Source organism: Gekko japonicus, unplaced genomic scaffold, assembly GCF_001447785.1.
Source record: "Gekko japonicus isolate JY-2015 unplaced genomic scaffold, Gekko_japonicus_V1.1 scaffold1377, whole genome shotgun sequence".
NCBI classification, from domain to species: Eukaryota; Metazoa; Chordata; class Lepidosauria; order Squamata; family Gekkonidae; genus Gekko; species Gekko japonicus.
The window spans coordinates 437,220-454,609 of NW_015164227.1; the positions used below are offsets into that span (position 1 = coordinate 437,220).

The 17,390-nt window shown below is 48.1% G+C and overlaps 1 protein-coding gene across 1 annotated transcript in view; it reads right to left on the minus strand.

The window, feature by feature from the left end:
* Positions 1-567: 567 nt before the first annotated feature.
* Positions 568-17,390, minus strand: part of LOC107108166 (G protein-coupled receptor kinase 5-like) — a gene marked incomplete at its 5' end in the record, with an annotated part of 40,636 nt that continues 23,813 nt past the window's right edge. The window contains 9 exons of the mRNA XM_015408567.1: positions 568-980; positions 2,360-2,494; positions 4,265-4,402; positions 5,214-5,351; positions 6,787-6,995; positions 7,583-7,672; positions 9,138-9,175; positions 9,888-10,078; positions 11,536-11,676. Of these exons, the coding sequence (XP_015264053.1) occupies positions 891-980; positions 2,360-2,494; positions 4,265-4,402; positions 5,214-5,351; positions 6,787-6,995; positions 7,583-7,672; positions 9,138-9,175; positions 9,888-10,078; positions 11,536-11,676 (1,170 nt within the window). The remainder of the gene's footprint in view (positions 981-2,359; positions 2,495-4,264; positions 4,403-5,213; positions 5,352-6,786; positions 6,996-7,582; positions 7,673-9,137; positions 9,176-9,887; positions 10,079-11,535; positions 11,677-17,390) is intronic.

The following is a 17,390-nucleotide window of genomic DNA, read 5'->3' on the forward strand; positions in this document are numbered from 1 at the left end:
CAAGCTGGAGAGCGAAGAAGGTTTTGAGGCATGGCAGCTTGGAAGCCACTCACTCATTCAACCCTTTTCTTTTGATGAGCTCTGAAGCGCAGCCCACAGCCAAACTCAGTCCAGGGCTCCTTTTGCTCCCTGCGACTCCTCTCAGCACTCCCACAGGCATTTCTCCCTACATGGCAGCTAGAACTGTCCACTTTTGACCTCACACACCCCGCCCCCCTGCTTGAAATGGCCCCAGGGCTCTCCTTTTCTTTAACAGATGTCCCAGGCTCTGGTTTGGAGTGGGGGGCATTATTCCTGGGAAAAGCCCTGAAGGAACCCAAAGGATGCATCTAAGCTGGGCATCCCCCTCTCCAGCTGTATGAACACAGGGCGCTGCAAGAAGCAGCCATCTTGTTTCTTGGACACCGTTCGTTCTCAGCTGTCACCCCCCTGCCCATTTTTGTACTCCAGATGCCACCTTTGAGACATCTCCAAGAAACAAACACCTCCCCCCAAAACACCACAACTGACAGTAACACGTGGCTGGTGAAGGCCTCTGTGTCTTGGCAGAGAGAGAATGAAGGGCAGCTGTGACCTGGATTCGAGCGCATCTCCGCTGGATCAGAGTGCGAAAGAGGAAGAAAGATCCCGTCCAAGAGCAGCCCAGTCCCTTGGGAACAGAATCGAATGAGAGTCCTGAGCCACAATCCACGTTGGCGCTGGGAGGCAGTGAGAGTTTCTGGCTGGCGGGCTCAGCTATCCTGCCACTCCGACGGCTGTGTTCCCTGGTTCCTAGCCAGTAACAGAGCCCAGCAGCTGGACAGGGATGTCCAAATGTCTGTTCTGTGCCTAAGGCAACCCTGAGAAGGCGATGAAAAGGTGGTGGCTCCAGGGGGCCTCCAAGCTGAAGGTCAGGAAGGAGCCTGTGCCGTGGGCCGGCCTGGTGAGGGAGCCGCTGACAGGTTGGAGTGTGCGTTGGTGCTGATGGTGAAGTCACTTGGCTGCAGAAAAAAGCAAGACACATGACGTGTGAGCAGAGAACAGGAGCTCAGTCAGCAACCATCACAGTCAGAAACAACCCAGACTGAAGGGGTATCCCAGAATAGTCAGCAACCATTACAGTCAGAAACAGTCAGGGCAACAACCCAGACTGAAGGGGTATCCCAGAATGCTTAGCAACACCGGATGGGAACTGAGAGGGGGACGTTCTCCTCATAAAAGCTGTGTTTGTCTCACATATTAGTTGCTCATTGGCTCTGCAAATGTTTACGCTGCCTCTCCAGAGACCTGCTTGAGGCAGCTCACAAAGTCAAATACAGAAAAACAATACGACAGCATAAAAATCATCTACAGGCCCATAAAAACCAAGCCAGGGGGATGAACAGCACAAAACAAGGGCCAGCAGCCTGAAATGACATTCATAAAACGGTCCACAAGCTAGAAGCAGACCGTAGTAACCGCTGAAAAAAGATGGAACAGTCTGAGTAAAAAGAACTGTGTTGGCCTAGTGCTGAAAGGAAAGCCAGGCAAGATTTGAGGGCATTCCAAAGGTGAGGAGCCAGCACTGAAAAAGACTTGTCCTTCATCATCACCTGCCTTAACCTTCAGGTGGGGGGCACAGAGAGCAGGACCTCAGAAAAGAATTTGTGACATTGGGCCAAGGGCAGGTGATGGGGCACCAAGTAAACATTTAAAAGGATACAGAGACAGTAACTGTCTGGTGATCCCTGGCCTGAAAAGTATCCAGCTGTCCTTGACCAGAACCAGGGCCTTCTCAGCCCTGGATCCAGCCTGGTGGGACGCTCTGCCAAGCGAGATCCAGGCCCCGCGAGATCTAATGCAGTTCCGCAGGGCCTGCAAAACAAAGCCGTTCCGCCAGGCATAGGGCTGAGGCAGCGACGGTCTCCCTCTTGGATTGGCTGCTCCCCCCGTCCCGTTTTTTGTCTGTTATTCCTCCAGCCGATCAGTAATAAGATTTTACTCTCCCGCCTAGATAGAGGATGCCAGGTTGTCTTTTCAGGTGCCATCGTTTAGTGTCAAAACTGTTTTCATTAATTAGTCAACTTTTATTTTTATTGTGTTACGGATATTGCTGTTACCCGCCCTGAGCCTTGCTTGCACAGGGGTGGGTGGGCTACAAATCCAATAAACAAACAAACAAATGTGGTGGAGGGGGAAGACTGTACAAAAGCCGGACCCACTGAGGAGAGACACAAACTTGTAGTACAGCTTGAGCCAGGTACATGCGTCTGCAGAGGGAGGGCAGTGAGAGGCAGTGCTCAGTCCCCAGCTGGGGGGGGGGAACCCTGCTGCTAGAAGGAGCGTCTCTCATCATGCCAGGAGTGGAGGGAAAACATCATAGACCCGAGCAATGCTGTGCCTTACGTTTCCGGAAGAGCCGCTGCAGCAGGCTACGTTTCGGAGGATCGGGGAGCTGCTTCCAGTCCAGATCTGGGGAGCGGGTGCCGTTTGGTCCAAAGACGTTTAGATCTTTAAAGCACTCGGTCTCGATCATCTAAAGAACAGTAAAAAGGTTATGCTCTCAATGTGGGGAGGCGATGGCTTGGATCTCGTATCCCATGACTCAGTTCCGAGTGAGCCTTTCTGTTTCTGCTGAGATGCCGTCCTTTGCTGTGGAGTGCATTCCTCTTGTGATAGGCGCTTATGGGCTCCTCGGAACAATGCTGGTGTTGCACAAGTGAAAATGCCAAGCATGAGAGGAAGTGCGCTCTGTAGTGACCACAGAGAAGCGCATGCAGAGGATCCAAGCCAACAGCCTTTTAGGCCAGACCTGAAGAGGATGAGCATTGATCCAGAAGAGATATGACAGAGGAGTCAGCGAATTGACTGACAGAAGAACATTAATGTCCTGGATGGGATGACACTTCCCTGAAGGATCAAGGGGTTTTTTTTGCATGTGGGCTCTTCTGGATTCACCACAGTGGCTGTAACCAGGAGTGAGTTTCATCAGCTGCACCACTGACTACCTTGTGATGATGCTTCTACCATCATCTGTGCCTTGGTGACTGCAAGATTAAAATGACCGCATTGCATTATATGAGGCTGTTCTTCCATGCTGCCTGGAAATTTTGTTGGTCATTACGGTGCTACTGGACACATTTAGTTCAAAATGTAGCGGACTGTTGTTTTCTGGGAATGAGAAGCATATTATGCTGGTGTGCCAATAACATTTTTTTGGTAGATGCGTTTTCCAGTTAAAAATGCTCTTTTTGACCTTCAAAGCTCTAAGTGGGCTGTCCTCAGAGCATCTCAACTCTCATAGGACCCTTCCTGCTCAATGGGTCCCTGCTCAAAATACCACTGAGGAAGATGCAAGATTGGCATCCACCAAGTATAGGAACTTTTTGGACCTTGGAAGCCATTTGGTAACCAATGTAACTAGCACAGGATAGAAGAAGAAAAGAAGAAGAGATTGGATTTATACCCCACCCTTCACTCAGAGTCTTACAGCGGCCTACAATCTCCTTTCCCTTCCCCTCCCCACAACAGACACCCTGTGAGGTAGGTGGGGCTGAGAGAGCTCTTTCGAGGACTGCTCTTGAGAGAACAGCTCTGAGAGGACTGTGTCTGACCCAAGGTCACACCAGCAGCTGCATGTGGAGGAATGGGGAATCAAACCTGGTTCTCCCAGATTAGTCTGCACTCTCAACCACTACACCAAACTGGCTCTCCCTCCCTCTTCACATCTTGCACCAGTTGAACCTTCTAAGTGGTCTTCAAGGGCAGCCCCATGCACAATGTATCAGTAGTCAAGCACACAAGTTACAGAAACATTGGCATTGCGAAGGGAATGTGGATTAACAAGGGGGAATGTAGATGAAAAAAGGACTCCTAGCAACTGCTGTAACCTGCTCCAAGGCTCATAACTTGATTAGATAAATCCCTCCCCAACTTAAACAGATTATTTATCCCCTCTGATATTGCAAATTACCCAGTAACCTTCTGTATCTCTTTCTTTTGATGTTTCTTAAATCATTTAACAAGACTACCCATGGAGCGAAACTGAGACCAGCACCCAGAAAAGCAATAGTTACCATTTATACTGTGTCTTCAACATTCAAAGCACATGTTAGACCAGTATTCTCATCTGCAAACTACAGAACCGAGGCTGAGAGATAGTGGCTTCTCTAAGGCTACCCAATGAAGTTAACAAGTCCTCTAGTGTGGCCCAACTTGGATCTCCTGGGTTGAAGGCACACAGCTAGAGTTCCAATAGGCGCATGTGGATACAAGGCGCTGCATGCCAGTGGCCCCAAATCCTCACCTCATTCTGCCAGGGGATGGAGACACTGCCCGTGGTGAATTTGGCATAGAAGTCGTTGTCGGTTTGGTCCAAGTTGACCCCCTTAACCGTGGAGAATTGCTCAATATCCAAGACGTCTTTGCAGTACACGGCCCGGGGCTGTAGGACAGACCAACAGATAAGTTTGCTTTTTGCAAGTCTCACACATCAAGCTGTATATTTGAGAGTGCAAACTTCCTGCACTCTCCAACCAATGACCCACTTATTTATTTTCCCCTTCCTGCCCCTTTTGCCTGCTAGAATGCATACATAACATTGCTTCCCTCTCTTCCTTCAAAGCCCTTTTTTCATGGAGGCCATTACACAACTCCGAGGCTTAGTTTAGCTCAGGGATAAGGATTCAGGAGGTGCAACCTGAGTGCATGCTCTTCCTCTCTCAACCTCTGTGCCTCTATCTTCCTTCTTTCTCTCGTCTCCCCGTGCTCTGTTTTAGATTGTAAGCTGATACTTCTATGAGTAAACGAAAGCCGGGGGTTTCCATAAATGCTGCCAGGTGCCAACTTCCATAAGAAAAAAAGCAGTGGCTCTGTACATACAACACATCTGTATACAGAAACAATGAATGCAGAGAAGGAAGAGCATGGCCCTCTGCCCCCCGTACTACATGTTCACCACCTGTGGGCACAGTGCCTACCTGTGTACAAACTTCACCCAGGATCAGGATCATTTGTTCCCAATAGTTCCTAATCATGGGGAAGGAGCCTATATGCTGTGTGTGACCATGTATGGCCAATATGTATAGGAGGAGGAGCCAAGCGCACATAGTCATGTGCAAAGGCTGGAACCAATGTGTTTGCTCCCAGCTGTCCACACACTGGCTCTCTCTACCATCTCCACAGAGATCTTCTACGGCTGGCATCTGCCCCTTGCCACATGCGCCAGCAATGCCCACCTTTCGGCCTGAACTTACATCTGGTACAAAGGAGGGTTTCATGATCCCGGCTTCCAGCCGCTTGAAGTTGATGGTCTTGAAGAAGGGGTGCAACTTCACTTGGACTGCCCCATCTGCCTTGCATCCAAGCCGGTGCTTGGGATCTTTGGTCAGGAGCTGGAGAAAGAGGGGGGGGGGAAGGGGGCAAGGTAGATTCTGAAGCTATCGAAGGAACAATGGCTCAGGCAGAAGTCGCAGGCACCTGGATCCCCCCAGCTCAGCCCATGAAACATTAAGGACCCTTAGCCATTCGTCCCTATGATTCCTTTGCCTTCCCTATTTATATTGTTAAAGGTAAAGGTAAAGGTTCCCTTGCTCGAAAGCCAGTCGAATCCGACTCTAGGGTTGCGATGCTCATCTCCATTTCAAAGCCGAAGAGCCAGCGCTGTCCGAAGACGTTTCCGTGGTCATGTGGCCGGCATGCCTAAACACCAAGGCGCACGGAACGATGTTACCTTCCCACCGAAGTGGTACCTATTTATCTACTTGCAATTTCTTGCTTTCGAACTGCTAGGCTGGCAGGAGCTGGAACTAGAGACGGGAGCTCACTCCGTCTTGTGGCACCTGGGTCTCGAACTGCTGAACTACCGACCTTCCACAGCCTGCAGTTCCACGTCTTAACCACTTGAGCCACTGCTTTTCTACGATTGGTTAGTGAAGGGCTTTCAAGTAATTGCTTTTTATCAAATCTTCTGGCTGTTCGTTTCAGGTGGGTAGCCACGTTCTCTGTATCTGCAGGCAGATTTGCCTCTCAAAAGCTCATGCCCTGCAAATCCTGCCGGTCTTTAAGGTGCTACTGGCCTCGATCCGAGCTCTTCTATTGCAGACCAACACGGCTACGCCTCTGAAACTATCTTCGTAGATTAGGACCTGGGAGACCCAGGTCTGAATCCCCACTCGGCCGTGGAAGCCTGGGCCAGTCAGACACTCTCAGCCCTTTCCTTTCTCTGCAGAGCCTTCCTTGGTGGCCTCCCACATAAGTCCCGGCCCTGCTTAGCTTCCAAGATTGGACGATACCACACCATTCCACATCTCAGGTTGGAGTACTGGGCACCCACAAACTATCCTCCCCCCCCGTTATCGTTAGTTTTTGTTTGACTGATTTGGTGATTTAGGGATCACTTTTGGTTGGCGAAGTGACACTGGGTCTGTTTGTTCAAATATCTTTTGTTGCTCTGGGTGTTTTTTTCATCGTGTATAGAACGTACCTCAAACGTATTTTGGGGGGCATAAATACTTTAAACAAACATACATGCAGTGGGCTGTTGCCAGATGTAAGTGCTGATCCTATGATGGCTCGGTGAACAACATCTATGGATTCTCTAGCCGGCATACTGTAGTGGTTAAGAAGAGTGTTAGACTAGGATCCCCTGTTCTGCCGCTGAAGCTCACTGGGTGGCCTTGGGCCATTCACTCTTCTTCTGCCTAACCTGCCCCACGAGGGTGTTGTGAGGCCCAAAGGTGGGGAGGGAAAGCCACAGATGTCACCCTGAGCTCCCTGGAGAAGAGTCAAAAACATACTTGACAGAGAGACACCCTTGCTGGTCCTCACCGCCTTGCAGATGGCCTTGGCATCTTCTGAGAACTTTTCAGAGTACTGCTCCTGTTCCTCCTGCACTCGCTTCTCCACTTCCTCCCGCTTCACCCGCTCCTTGCGGGCCCGGAAGGGCGACTGGCCCTCGATCATCTCGTAGATGAGGCAGCCCAGCCCCCACCAATCCGGACTGAAAGAGTAGCGCTCATTGTTAATCACCTCAGGAGCTGAGGGGAGAAACAGACGAGAGCGCTGTGTCAGAGCTGCCCACAAACCACAAATCTGCCACAGCACAGGAAAAGTATGGAAGATGGTACAAGACGAATCCACCTTCCTTCGACATTTGCTGTTCCCGCAATGCATGCTGTCGACAGATTAAATCCTAATTGCCTCTTCCTGTCCCTCAGCCCACACTTCAGATGCGCTGTCTGCATGGATCCCCAAATAAACCAACGTGATTTCAGTTTTTTAAAATGTATGGATCAAAATGTATTGCCTTATGTCTCAGCCAGCTCCCAGCCCTAGGATATATAAAGAGATAACAAAGCCGATGACGGGAGAGCACATTTCCATCTTCCCTCAGTTATGGCACTCAACCGCTGTATAACAGGCCTAGAATTTTTGGGTTAGAGGCTATATCTGCAAAGACCTCCTGAGAGGATCCCACAGCTCATGGCCAAGTAGGCCTTAAACTCAGGCCTCTTGATTATCACGGCTTCAAACATAAGTGTCCCCTGACCATGAGTGGTCTTCGGCTGGCAACAAGAAGAGGCGTTGCAAGGCTACCTCAAGCGGATTTCCCATCAATACACACCCATGTAGCCAACAGTTCCTACGCGGCCACGGATGGTCTCGCCCTCTGGGATCTTGATGGCCAGGCCCAGGTCTGAGATCCGGATATGACCTACAGGGAAAAAGGAAGAAAGAGGGTGCAGAGCACTGAGTGGGGAGTTCCATTCTCTGGCCCAGTGGATGGAGGAGAACCAATGGTTCGGTGGTGGAGCATGTACTTCGCATGCAGAAGGTTCAGTCTCTGGAACCTCCAGTAAGACTGTTCTCTGCCAGAGACCCTGGAGAGCTGCATTCGGCCACAGGAGACAATACCGGGCTGGGCAATCTGACATTGGGCCAAATTAGATGATATATTGGGAGATCTATGAATGAATCTCCTGAGTGGGAGAGCAGTTCAGACTACGGCCACAGCACTGGGGAAGAGGAGGTTTAACCCATGCCTCCCCCCTACACAAACTGGCTTTCTTTACCTCCATCCCCCCCTCTCCCTCAAAAGTGCAATTTGCATTGTTAGGGTAAACATGGGGGCTCACTGTTTCATAGCTTGTATGTCTCGCCAAAAAGTGCAAGCACCACCACCAGTGTGTTGTTTAAAATCCAAAAAATGGTAGTAGAAGAAGAAGAGATTGGATTTATACCCTACCCTTCACTACCCAAGGGAGTCTCAGAATGGCTTACAATCCCCTTTCCCTTCCCCTCCCCACAACAGACACCCTGTAAGGTAGGTGGGGCTGAGAGAGCTCTGACAGAAACTGCTCTTTTTCAAGAACAGCTGTGCCAGGACTATGGCTTGCCCGAGGTCATCCAGCAGGTGCAAGTGGAGGAGTGGGGAATCAAACCCGGTTCTCCCAGATTAGAGTCCGCGCACTTAACCACTACACCAAACTGGCTCCTAAGGGAATGGGTGAAGCTGCTTTCTCCTTGTGCTACAACTCTAATCCAAATCACCACACCCACACCCCGTGGCTGCTATTAAAGATGCTGGCGATCTTTGAGCCATTTGCAGATGTCTGAAGCATTTGATTTCTTTAGTACACTTTATCCCACTGTTTCTCCAAGGAGCTTGGGCCAGTGTACAACAGTCTCCCTTCCTCCATTTTACCCTCACAACAGCCTTGTGGAGTAGGTCACACTGAGAAAGAATAACTGTCCCAAATCACCGAAGTGAACTTGCATGGACACAATGAGGGGACTTGAAGTTGAGTCTCCCAGATCCTAATCCAGCACTGTAACCACTCACTACACCAGGCCGGCTCATCTCCTCAGTCCTCGGTATAATGCAGTCTTATATGTTCACCCACACTTCACACACTAGTGGAAAGATGAAAGTAATCCAGAGGCAGAGAAGCCTGACGAGAAGCAAGAGAAAAGGTTCTGGATCTCTTTGGCTCCTAGACCCTCTTGGCAGATGGAGTGGGCTCCCAGTTTTGATTCCAGACCATATACAGAGCTCCTACTCCAGTTGCCTGACCCGCACACCTCTCCAGTGTGAGGCTGAGCAAACTAGCAGTGAGGGAACGAGGCAGCAAAAGCAGAGCTCCCCCTATCCTCTGACATGCCCAGAATCCAGCACTCACCATCGTCATCAAGAAGAATGTTCTCCGGTTTCAAGTCCCTGCAGGGGGGGGACACAGACAAAACCCAGAATGAGAAACGGGGCCCAGCCCAGATGGCAGCACTCTTGGCATCTTCCGAATATACCTGGGGGTGGGGGGATAAGAACCCCTAGAAAGAGCTTACTGGTTCCCACAAAAAGCAGATGAGGTGGTAAACCTGAGGTTGGACTGTACTAGCTCAGATTTTGTGAGATTTTGTGACCGAAGGCTTCTTGTACACACACACACAAGCTCCTCCCACACAGGAAACTAGGACAAGAAGGGGAAGGGTTTATTTATTTACTTACTTCAGTTATATGTGCCCTTTCTCCCCAATCGGGAGGAAGGGGAAAGATTTAATTGTCTACTTCAGTTCTGCCTTTCTCCCCAATGGGAACCCAAAGCGATGTACAATGTAGCATTCTCTCCTTCTCCGTTCTATCCTCACAATAACCCTGTGAGATAGATTAGGCTGAGAGCATCTCACTGGACCAAGGTCACCCGGCAAGCTCCTGTGGCACAGCGGGGATTCGAACCTCCCAGATCCTTGTTTGGCACTCTAGCCAATACATCACAACGGTTCCATTTCAGCTTCCTCCCTGATTGCCCAGCTTGGCAATGTTTTTGAATGGAGGCCAAACGAAAAAGGTTCCCCCCCACCACCCCCATCTTCTCCTGGAACTCCCCAAGCTCCTGGCTCCCTGGGATTTGCAAAGGGCGCCCTTGTCTCACCTGTACACAATGCCCTCCCTGTGCAAATGCTCAAGGCCACAGCAAATCTCTGCAGCGTAGAAGATGACCCGTTCATTGTCGAACCCAGAATTGCCCATATTGTAGATGTGGAACTTCAAGTCTCCGCCATTCATGATGGTGAGGACCAGGCAGAGGGCATCCTTGGTCTCATAGGCATAGGCCAAGCTAACCTGTGAGCAGAAACAGAGTTGGAGGGTATCGAATAATGTTTAGACCCTAACTTTTGAAATTCTGACATGGGGTGGAGGGCGCAGCCACAACATGGCTGCCACAAAATGGCGGCTGCAAGAGGCGGAGCCAACCACACAGCTTCAGTCACACAGTGGAATTCCTTGTGCTGTGGTGGCAGCTTTTGCTAAAGCACTGCTCTAAAAATCTGCACAGGCAATCAAATCTCCGGTGGCCAATCAGAAGCCTTGCTGGGCAAAAACTCCTCCAGGCCCCACCCACTTTCTAAAAACACTTGGTGGGCACCAGGAAAGGTGGCAGCAGGTGCCGTGGTGGCCACAGGCATCATGTTGGGGGGTCCCTATCTAAAAAACCAATATAAATCTGAACATCCCTCATAAATAAAAAAAGCAAGCAAGTGCCCGGCAAAAGACATGTCAAAACAAATAAGAGTTAGTGCCAATAAAGGGTGCTTGGGAAGGGTGAGCTACACAAACAGTGTACCACTGCAGAGTAGGTACGTATCAAGAGCAGAGCCTAAGATTATGACCTTAAAAATGGGCTTTGTATGGGAGCAAGTGGTGCTCCCTGGCTCAAAGTTGTTTGGTTGCTAAAAACATTTTCATTCTGCACACTCAGAGGCGATGCACATACAAAAATGCTAAAATCAGGTTACAACTAAAACCACCAGTGAAAAATATGTAACTAATAGGAGGAACCAAAATGGCATAACTATTAGCTGCAATAAAACAGTTGATAGAAGACTAAGATAACACTAAAAGAGCCTTAAAACCACAAAAGCAGCATAAAATGATTCAAAGGAGACTGTGTTAGGGGGAATCCATAGTTTTAAAGGTTAGCAGAGAAGCGAGAAGAACAGCAGTTTTAAAATCTAGTGGAAAGCCTGGATAAACTAGAAGGTTTTCCACTGAGCCCAATCAGAACCAGCTGTGAACTGTGTCTGGAAACCGAGTGGTGCAGATCCTTTAATACTGGCCAAACACATTCAGTCCACAAGGGCTTGGTTGCTTTGTTCTGAACCAACCAAGGTTTACAAGCAAGTCCTCCAAGCAGCTCCATGGACAACACACCCCTAATCTGGAGGTAACCAAAGCATGACATGGGAAAGAGAAGAAAAGGCAGGAAAGACGTTTCAGAAAAGCAGGAACCCCTCCATTGCAATTCAGCCTGTCTCAGACCTATTTACTTCATTTATAACTCACTTTTCTTCCCAATGGGGATCCACAGCACCTTACAGTATAACATTCTCCCCTCCTCCATTTTATCTTCACAACAGCCTTGTGAGGTAGGTGAGCCTGAGCGTATGTGGCTTGACCAACATCAACCAGCAAGCTTCCACAGCAGAGCGGGAATTCGAGCCTGGATCTCCCTAGTCCAACCACTACACCACAAGGGCTCTGTGTGGTGGGATCAGCAATGGGTCCAGGCGGACACTCACCACAAACCGGCTGTTGACCTTCTCTAGAATCTGCTTCTCATTCAGAGCCATGGCCTCCCCTTTCCGCTTCTTGATGCGCTTCTTCTCCAGCTTCTTACAAGCATACATCTTCCCTGTAGCTCGCACCTGGCATGCGCAAACCTGGGGACAAGACAGGGTGAGCTTACTAAGAAAGACAACTCATGGCATCTGGGGACCAGTACAGAGCTCTGCACTTGCAGAAGATTTGAGATGCTCCTTCAACTGACAGGTGGGTCCAAGGCCCCTCCTGTGCCGCTTTCCAGGAACAGAAAAGCAAACACCTCAATGACTCTCTTTGAACGTGAGTGTAAAGGGCAGATCTTATAAGTCCTCCAAATGAAAGCACCAGAGGCCGCATAGAACTCATGTCCCCCACATAAAAAAACCTCACGGCCAAGTTACACATTACACAGCAATCCCTGCCCAGCAATCTGGCCTTTCATGCTGCATCCTACCATTGGCTTTGCAAGCAGGAATTTTTTTTAATTCATTTCTTCTACAGCCCTTTTTTCTCACTAAGACCCAAGGCGGATTACAAAATTTAAAAACAAATGCAATAAAAACAGCATCATAATACATACAATAGACGTGGTGATCAAACTGATTTATCAGAATTAGAACACAATGCAATTAAAGAAGTGCAATGCATAAAATAAATGATACAGTCTAATTGCCTAAAACTTTTTTGCAGACATTAAAATGACAAGCCCGTGCCTTTTATTAAAATGACCTCAATTTTGTGCGTTCAGGAGAATGACAGAAATGTGGGGAGGGAGAAGCTGCAGGAGAGGGGGAGCTGGAACAGGGAAATGGCAGGTGGGAAAAAGCTTTAAGCAAATCCGCCTGCACTCTGGCCCCGAAGCATAAGGGATAGGTATATTTTTGCCAGCCGAAATGCTCCAAAATAAGAAATGCAGCATGACACCACAAGAAAACGACATGTTAGCTGAGTCAGACCATTAAAGGTCCTTTGTCAGAATATGGAATCCCTCTAGCAAATTAGAGTTATTGTCTTTTTCAGTTATGGTGCATCTCTTCTTGAAAAGGGACACTACCTTTGATAGTAAATAATACTTTAAAATACTAAATAAGATGAAATCAATAACTTGAACTACAGAGCAGACAGAGAGGCTCAGCTGTGATACAAGCTTGTGCTGAGCTGAGAAAATCAGTGCATCGGGGAGCAGGCTAAATTTAAAACACTTTCTTCTCGGAAGACCATGTTTATGCCCACAGGGGTTTGTTTTCAACCACTTAAGTTTTCAGAAAGAGGAGGGGGCAATTTTCTCCCAATTCCCTCCTCCCGCTGTAAAGTATCAGAGGGATAACAAGGTGGATCAGCAGAAATCACCTCCCCTCCTCCTCTGAAAACTTAAGTGCCCTTAAATCTTTCGAACAACATTGCTGGAGTTTTGCACATGGGAGGGGCACTGGATCCTTCACTAGCCACCTGCATTCTGAAGCATTCTGGCCTCAGCGGGGCTGATTGGACAGATAAGTCTTTTGAAGATGGAAATAGGTCCTAAGAGTAGCTTTGGATGTTACTTAAGGTAAAGAGAAGTTGGAAATGTGAGTAGCTTATGCATCATATTCTCCAAAATATGTGGTGAAATTTCTATAGCTCACTGTGGAGGTCAACTCTTTGGGAGATGCTCTTTGGTCCAATGTCCATTAGAATTTAGGAGCATCTCCCACTGCAGGAGATGCAAAAGCTAGACTTCGCGAGTTCCCAAGCAGCCCTGATTGCAAGCAGCTCACAGCTTGTGCTTTGTTTCCTCCTCAATGTATACGAGATCTAAAGCTGCCCAGACTCCATCACTACAGTGCCGTACATACATAAACCTTTATTGGCATGACACAGCAACAAGAAGGGCAGTGAAACAGTTAGAAAAATAAATAAGCAAATTAATGGGTCATGGCAGATTACACCAAGCTGCCCCACAAAAGATCATTTAGAAGCTTCTCGTAAATAATATACTCAGTTAAAAATATAACAATTCTAAAGCACACAGGTGGATTAAGACTTGTACGCCCTTACCCTAAGCTTCCAGACATAGGCTAAGAATTCGGCAACAGACAAAGTAAGTGCCGAGAACTTATCAGACAATAAAATGTTAAGATCTTTGTCAGTCGGATTCCTTGTGGTAGGTAAATGGGAGCTAATCAAATGGCTACGCACAGGGCTATTTTTGGGCAGGAACGCACAGGAACGGAGTTCCGGCTGGCTCCCAAGTTGGCCATGCCCAGCAGGAACTCATTAGCATAATAGGCTACACCCAACAGCAGAAACTCATTAGGATTGGCTACATTAGCGGTGTGTGGCTTAACATGCAAAGGAGTTCCTGCTACAAAAAAGCCCTAGGTTTTGACAACAAACAAGGTAAACAGAATAACAAGCAAAAGGTGGTTGTGGCTGGATGACCACACTTCTGGTAACATGTGGGTGTGGTCTAATGTGCTAATAAGCTGTGCTGTCAGGGGTGTGGCCCAATATGCTAATGAGTTTCTGCTGTTGGGTGTGGCCTATTATGCTAATGAGTTCCTGCTGGGCTTTTTCTACAAAAAGAGCCCTGGTAGCCTACGCATAACAGAATATTGGGGACAGCGTAGAAGACAGTGCCATACTACAAACAATCTCAGAGTGGTGCAGCCCGGCAGCCCTTACTGGTTGTGTTAATGAGTTGTCTCAGGAGGGTGCAACCAACGCTCCCTCTAAGCTGTGGAGTCTTGTGAGCAAAAATTCTACTTTGTGAGCTACTGGTATTAAAGTTGTGAGTGAGCGATTTGGCGGCTACAGAAATTAGTTCGCTCTGGAGCCATCCTCCCTGAGCTAAGGCAAAAATGTGTGAACTGGAGGCTAAAAAAACTGTGAGCTAGCTCACACTAACTCAGCTTAGAGAGAACATTGGGTGCAATTGATAGTGAAGGAAGGGTTGAAGCATCATTTCAATGCCCTGGGAGTTTTCGACGTGACAGAACATTTAGTTGTGCAGTTCCCATCGCCCCACTGCACTATAAACCGGGCCCTGAAGAGCTACTCCACATGATCTCTCTGAAAAATGTACCATGAACACACAGCCTCTAAGGACACAGGACATCTGTTCATGCATTAAGTAGCAAGGACCTCCTCCCAAAACCTCAATCCTAAAGCCAATTACTTGGAAGTATGTCCCACTGATTTCAATGGAACTTACTTACTTTCAAGTAAGTATGCTTAGGATCACGGCCTAAAAGGACTGGCCCACGGCTGCAGAGGGATCCTGTGGCAGAGAAAAGAACTGGCGTTAGGCTCCCCAGACCCAAACGTTAACAGCCTTTTTACTGGACTATCCTCTCCCTGGGCCTACTCATGCAGGTACAAGGCTTACCTCAGGTGTGTGGGGGCAGAAAGGGGATGAAGGCCTCTGGATGAGGTTTTTAAACTGAGAACAAAAAAGGGGGGGAGGAAGGATACCCAAAAAGACACAGAAAAGGGGTGAACCCAAGATACACCACTGGAAAGTGTGAAAAATGCATACAATTGTATGGCTGCCACACTGTAACCAATGTTCCCTCTAAGCTGTGTAGTCTTGTGAGCAAAAATTCTACTTTGTGAGCTACTGGCATTAAAGCTGTGAGCAAGCGATTTGGCTTCTGCATAAATTAGTTTGTTCTGGAGCCATCCTTCCTGAGCTAAGACAAAAATGTGTGAGCTGGAAGCTAAAAAAACTGAGCTAGCTCACACTAACTCAGCTTAGAGGGAACAGTGACTGTAACTACATTCCAGTAAAAATACAAACAGAGTCAGAAAAGAACAAACAGCCAAATCTGACCAGCAGATTTAAAAGTCCCCATGTCTCCTGAAAAGCAATATAATCCATTTCAAAAATAACGGCTTATCATTATGCTTCAAAACTTCTCCTGTTCCAATATGCTGTTCAATACGCAATCCCATTCAACAGGTGGAAAAACGCCTACCCTGATCATGCTGTGTGGAACTGGAAAACTGATAACACTGCTGGATGGTCTACATGTACGGCAGAATGAGGTGGTAGACTCCTGAGGCAATCAAATGAGCAGTACCCTTCAGGCTGCAGGTGGAGGTTACTGAATTCTCCCCCACATGAAAAGCTCCCTGCAAGTAAAACAACTAGCTCATCAGACTAAAACTTAACCCTGGCAATCAGCTGGGGCTGTTTGTGTGTGGGGGACTTACCAGCAGCAGCAGAAGGTCTACACCAGCATCTCAGTGTTGGTAATACGGTGATATCCCTTTTAAGGTAAAGGTTCCCTTGCTTGAAAGCCAGTTGAGTCCGTTTCTAGGGTTGCGGTGCTCATCTCCATTTCAAAGCCGAAGAGCCAGCGCTGTCCGAAGACGTTTCCGTGGTCATGTGGTCGGCATGACTAAACACCAAGGTGCACGGAACGCTGTTACCTTCCCACCGAAGTGATACCTATTTATCGACTTGCAATTTCTTGCTTTCGAACTGCTGGGTTGGCAGGAGCGGGAACTAGAGACGGGAACTCACTCCGTCATGCGGCAACCCGGGTTCGAACTGTGGAACCACTGACCTTCCACAGCCTGCAGTTCAGCGTCTTAAGCACTTGAGCCACCGCAGCTCCTGATATCCCTTTTACCACACACTAAAAGTGATCCCATCACATTGTCGGTGACGAGGGGTTAGGATTAGGCCAAATTTGGGCCAAAACTCTACAACAGAAGCCATCTTTACCACAGAGTTTTGGCCCAAATACCAGTGTCTCCCCACATCACTGGCTACATGATGAAGATAACATCACCACATTGCCAGTGACAATGCTAAAACACTGGTGTAGGCTTCCCCGCTGCCAGTAAGTCCCCCATCATCCAAGGAATTGTCGGCAGGGTGGGTAGGGCCTGGGGGCGGGGCATCCCCAGCCCCCAGCGGGTAGATGGCTACCCTACCTCTCATGTGCAGTTTTTCTATTTGCAGGGAGATATATACATAGAGGAACATTTAAAAATGGATCTCTTGCTTTAAGTTTGAAGAAGTATAAGCCCATTCTACCACCTCAGGACTTGAAAGGTACAAGGGAGAGAGGCAGCAGCCAGGCATCCTTTCCTTATGCCTAGATCTAGCTGTAGTAGTGAACCTGACGTGTTGTTGCTGTCATCACCATTATCATCATTGTAAGGCATGCAAAGACTCAGCATGGGTTCTGTAAGGGAAGATCTTGTCTCACTAACCTGTTAGTGTTCTTTGAGGGATTGAACAAACATGTGGACAAGGGGGACCCAATAGATGTGTTGTTTACCTTGACTTCCAGAAAGCTTTTGATAAAGTTCATCATCAAAGGCTCCTAAGTAAGCTCAATAGTCACAGGCTAAAAGGACAAGTCCTTTTGTAGATCAAAAACTGGCTGATTAATAGGAAACAGAGAGTGAACATAAATGGGCAACTTTCTCAGTGGAGGGTGGTAAGCAGTGGGGTACCGCAGGGATCAGTACTCGGTCCGATGCTTTTTAACTTGTTCATTAATGATTTGGAGTTGGGAGTATGGGGATTATTAGGAAGGGAACTGAAAATCAGCCAGTATCATAACGCCCCTGTATAATCAGCCAGTATCATAACGCCAGTATCATAACGCCCCTGTATAAATCGATGGTACGTCCTCCTTTGGAGTACTGTGTACAGTTCTGGTCATCACACCTCAAAAAGGATATTATAGCATTGGAAAAAGTGCAGAAAAAGGCAACTAGAATGATAAAAGGGTTGGAACACTTTCCCTATGAAGAAAGGTTAAAACGCTTGGGGCTCTTTAGCTTGGAGAAACGACAGCTGAGGGGTGACATGATCAAGGTTTATAAGATTATG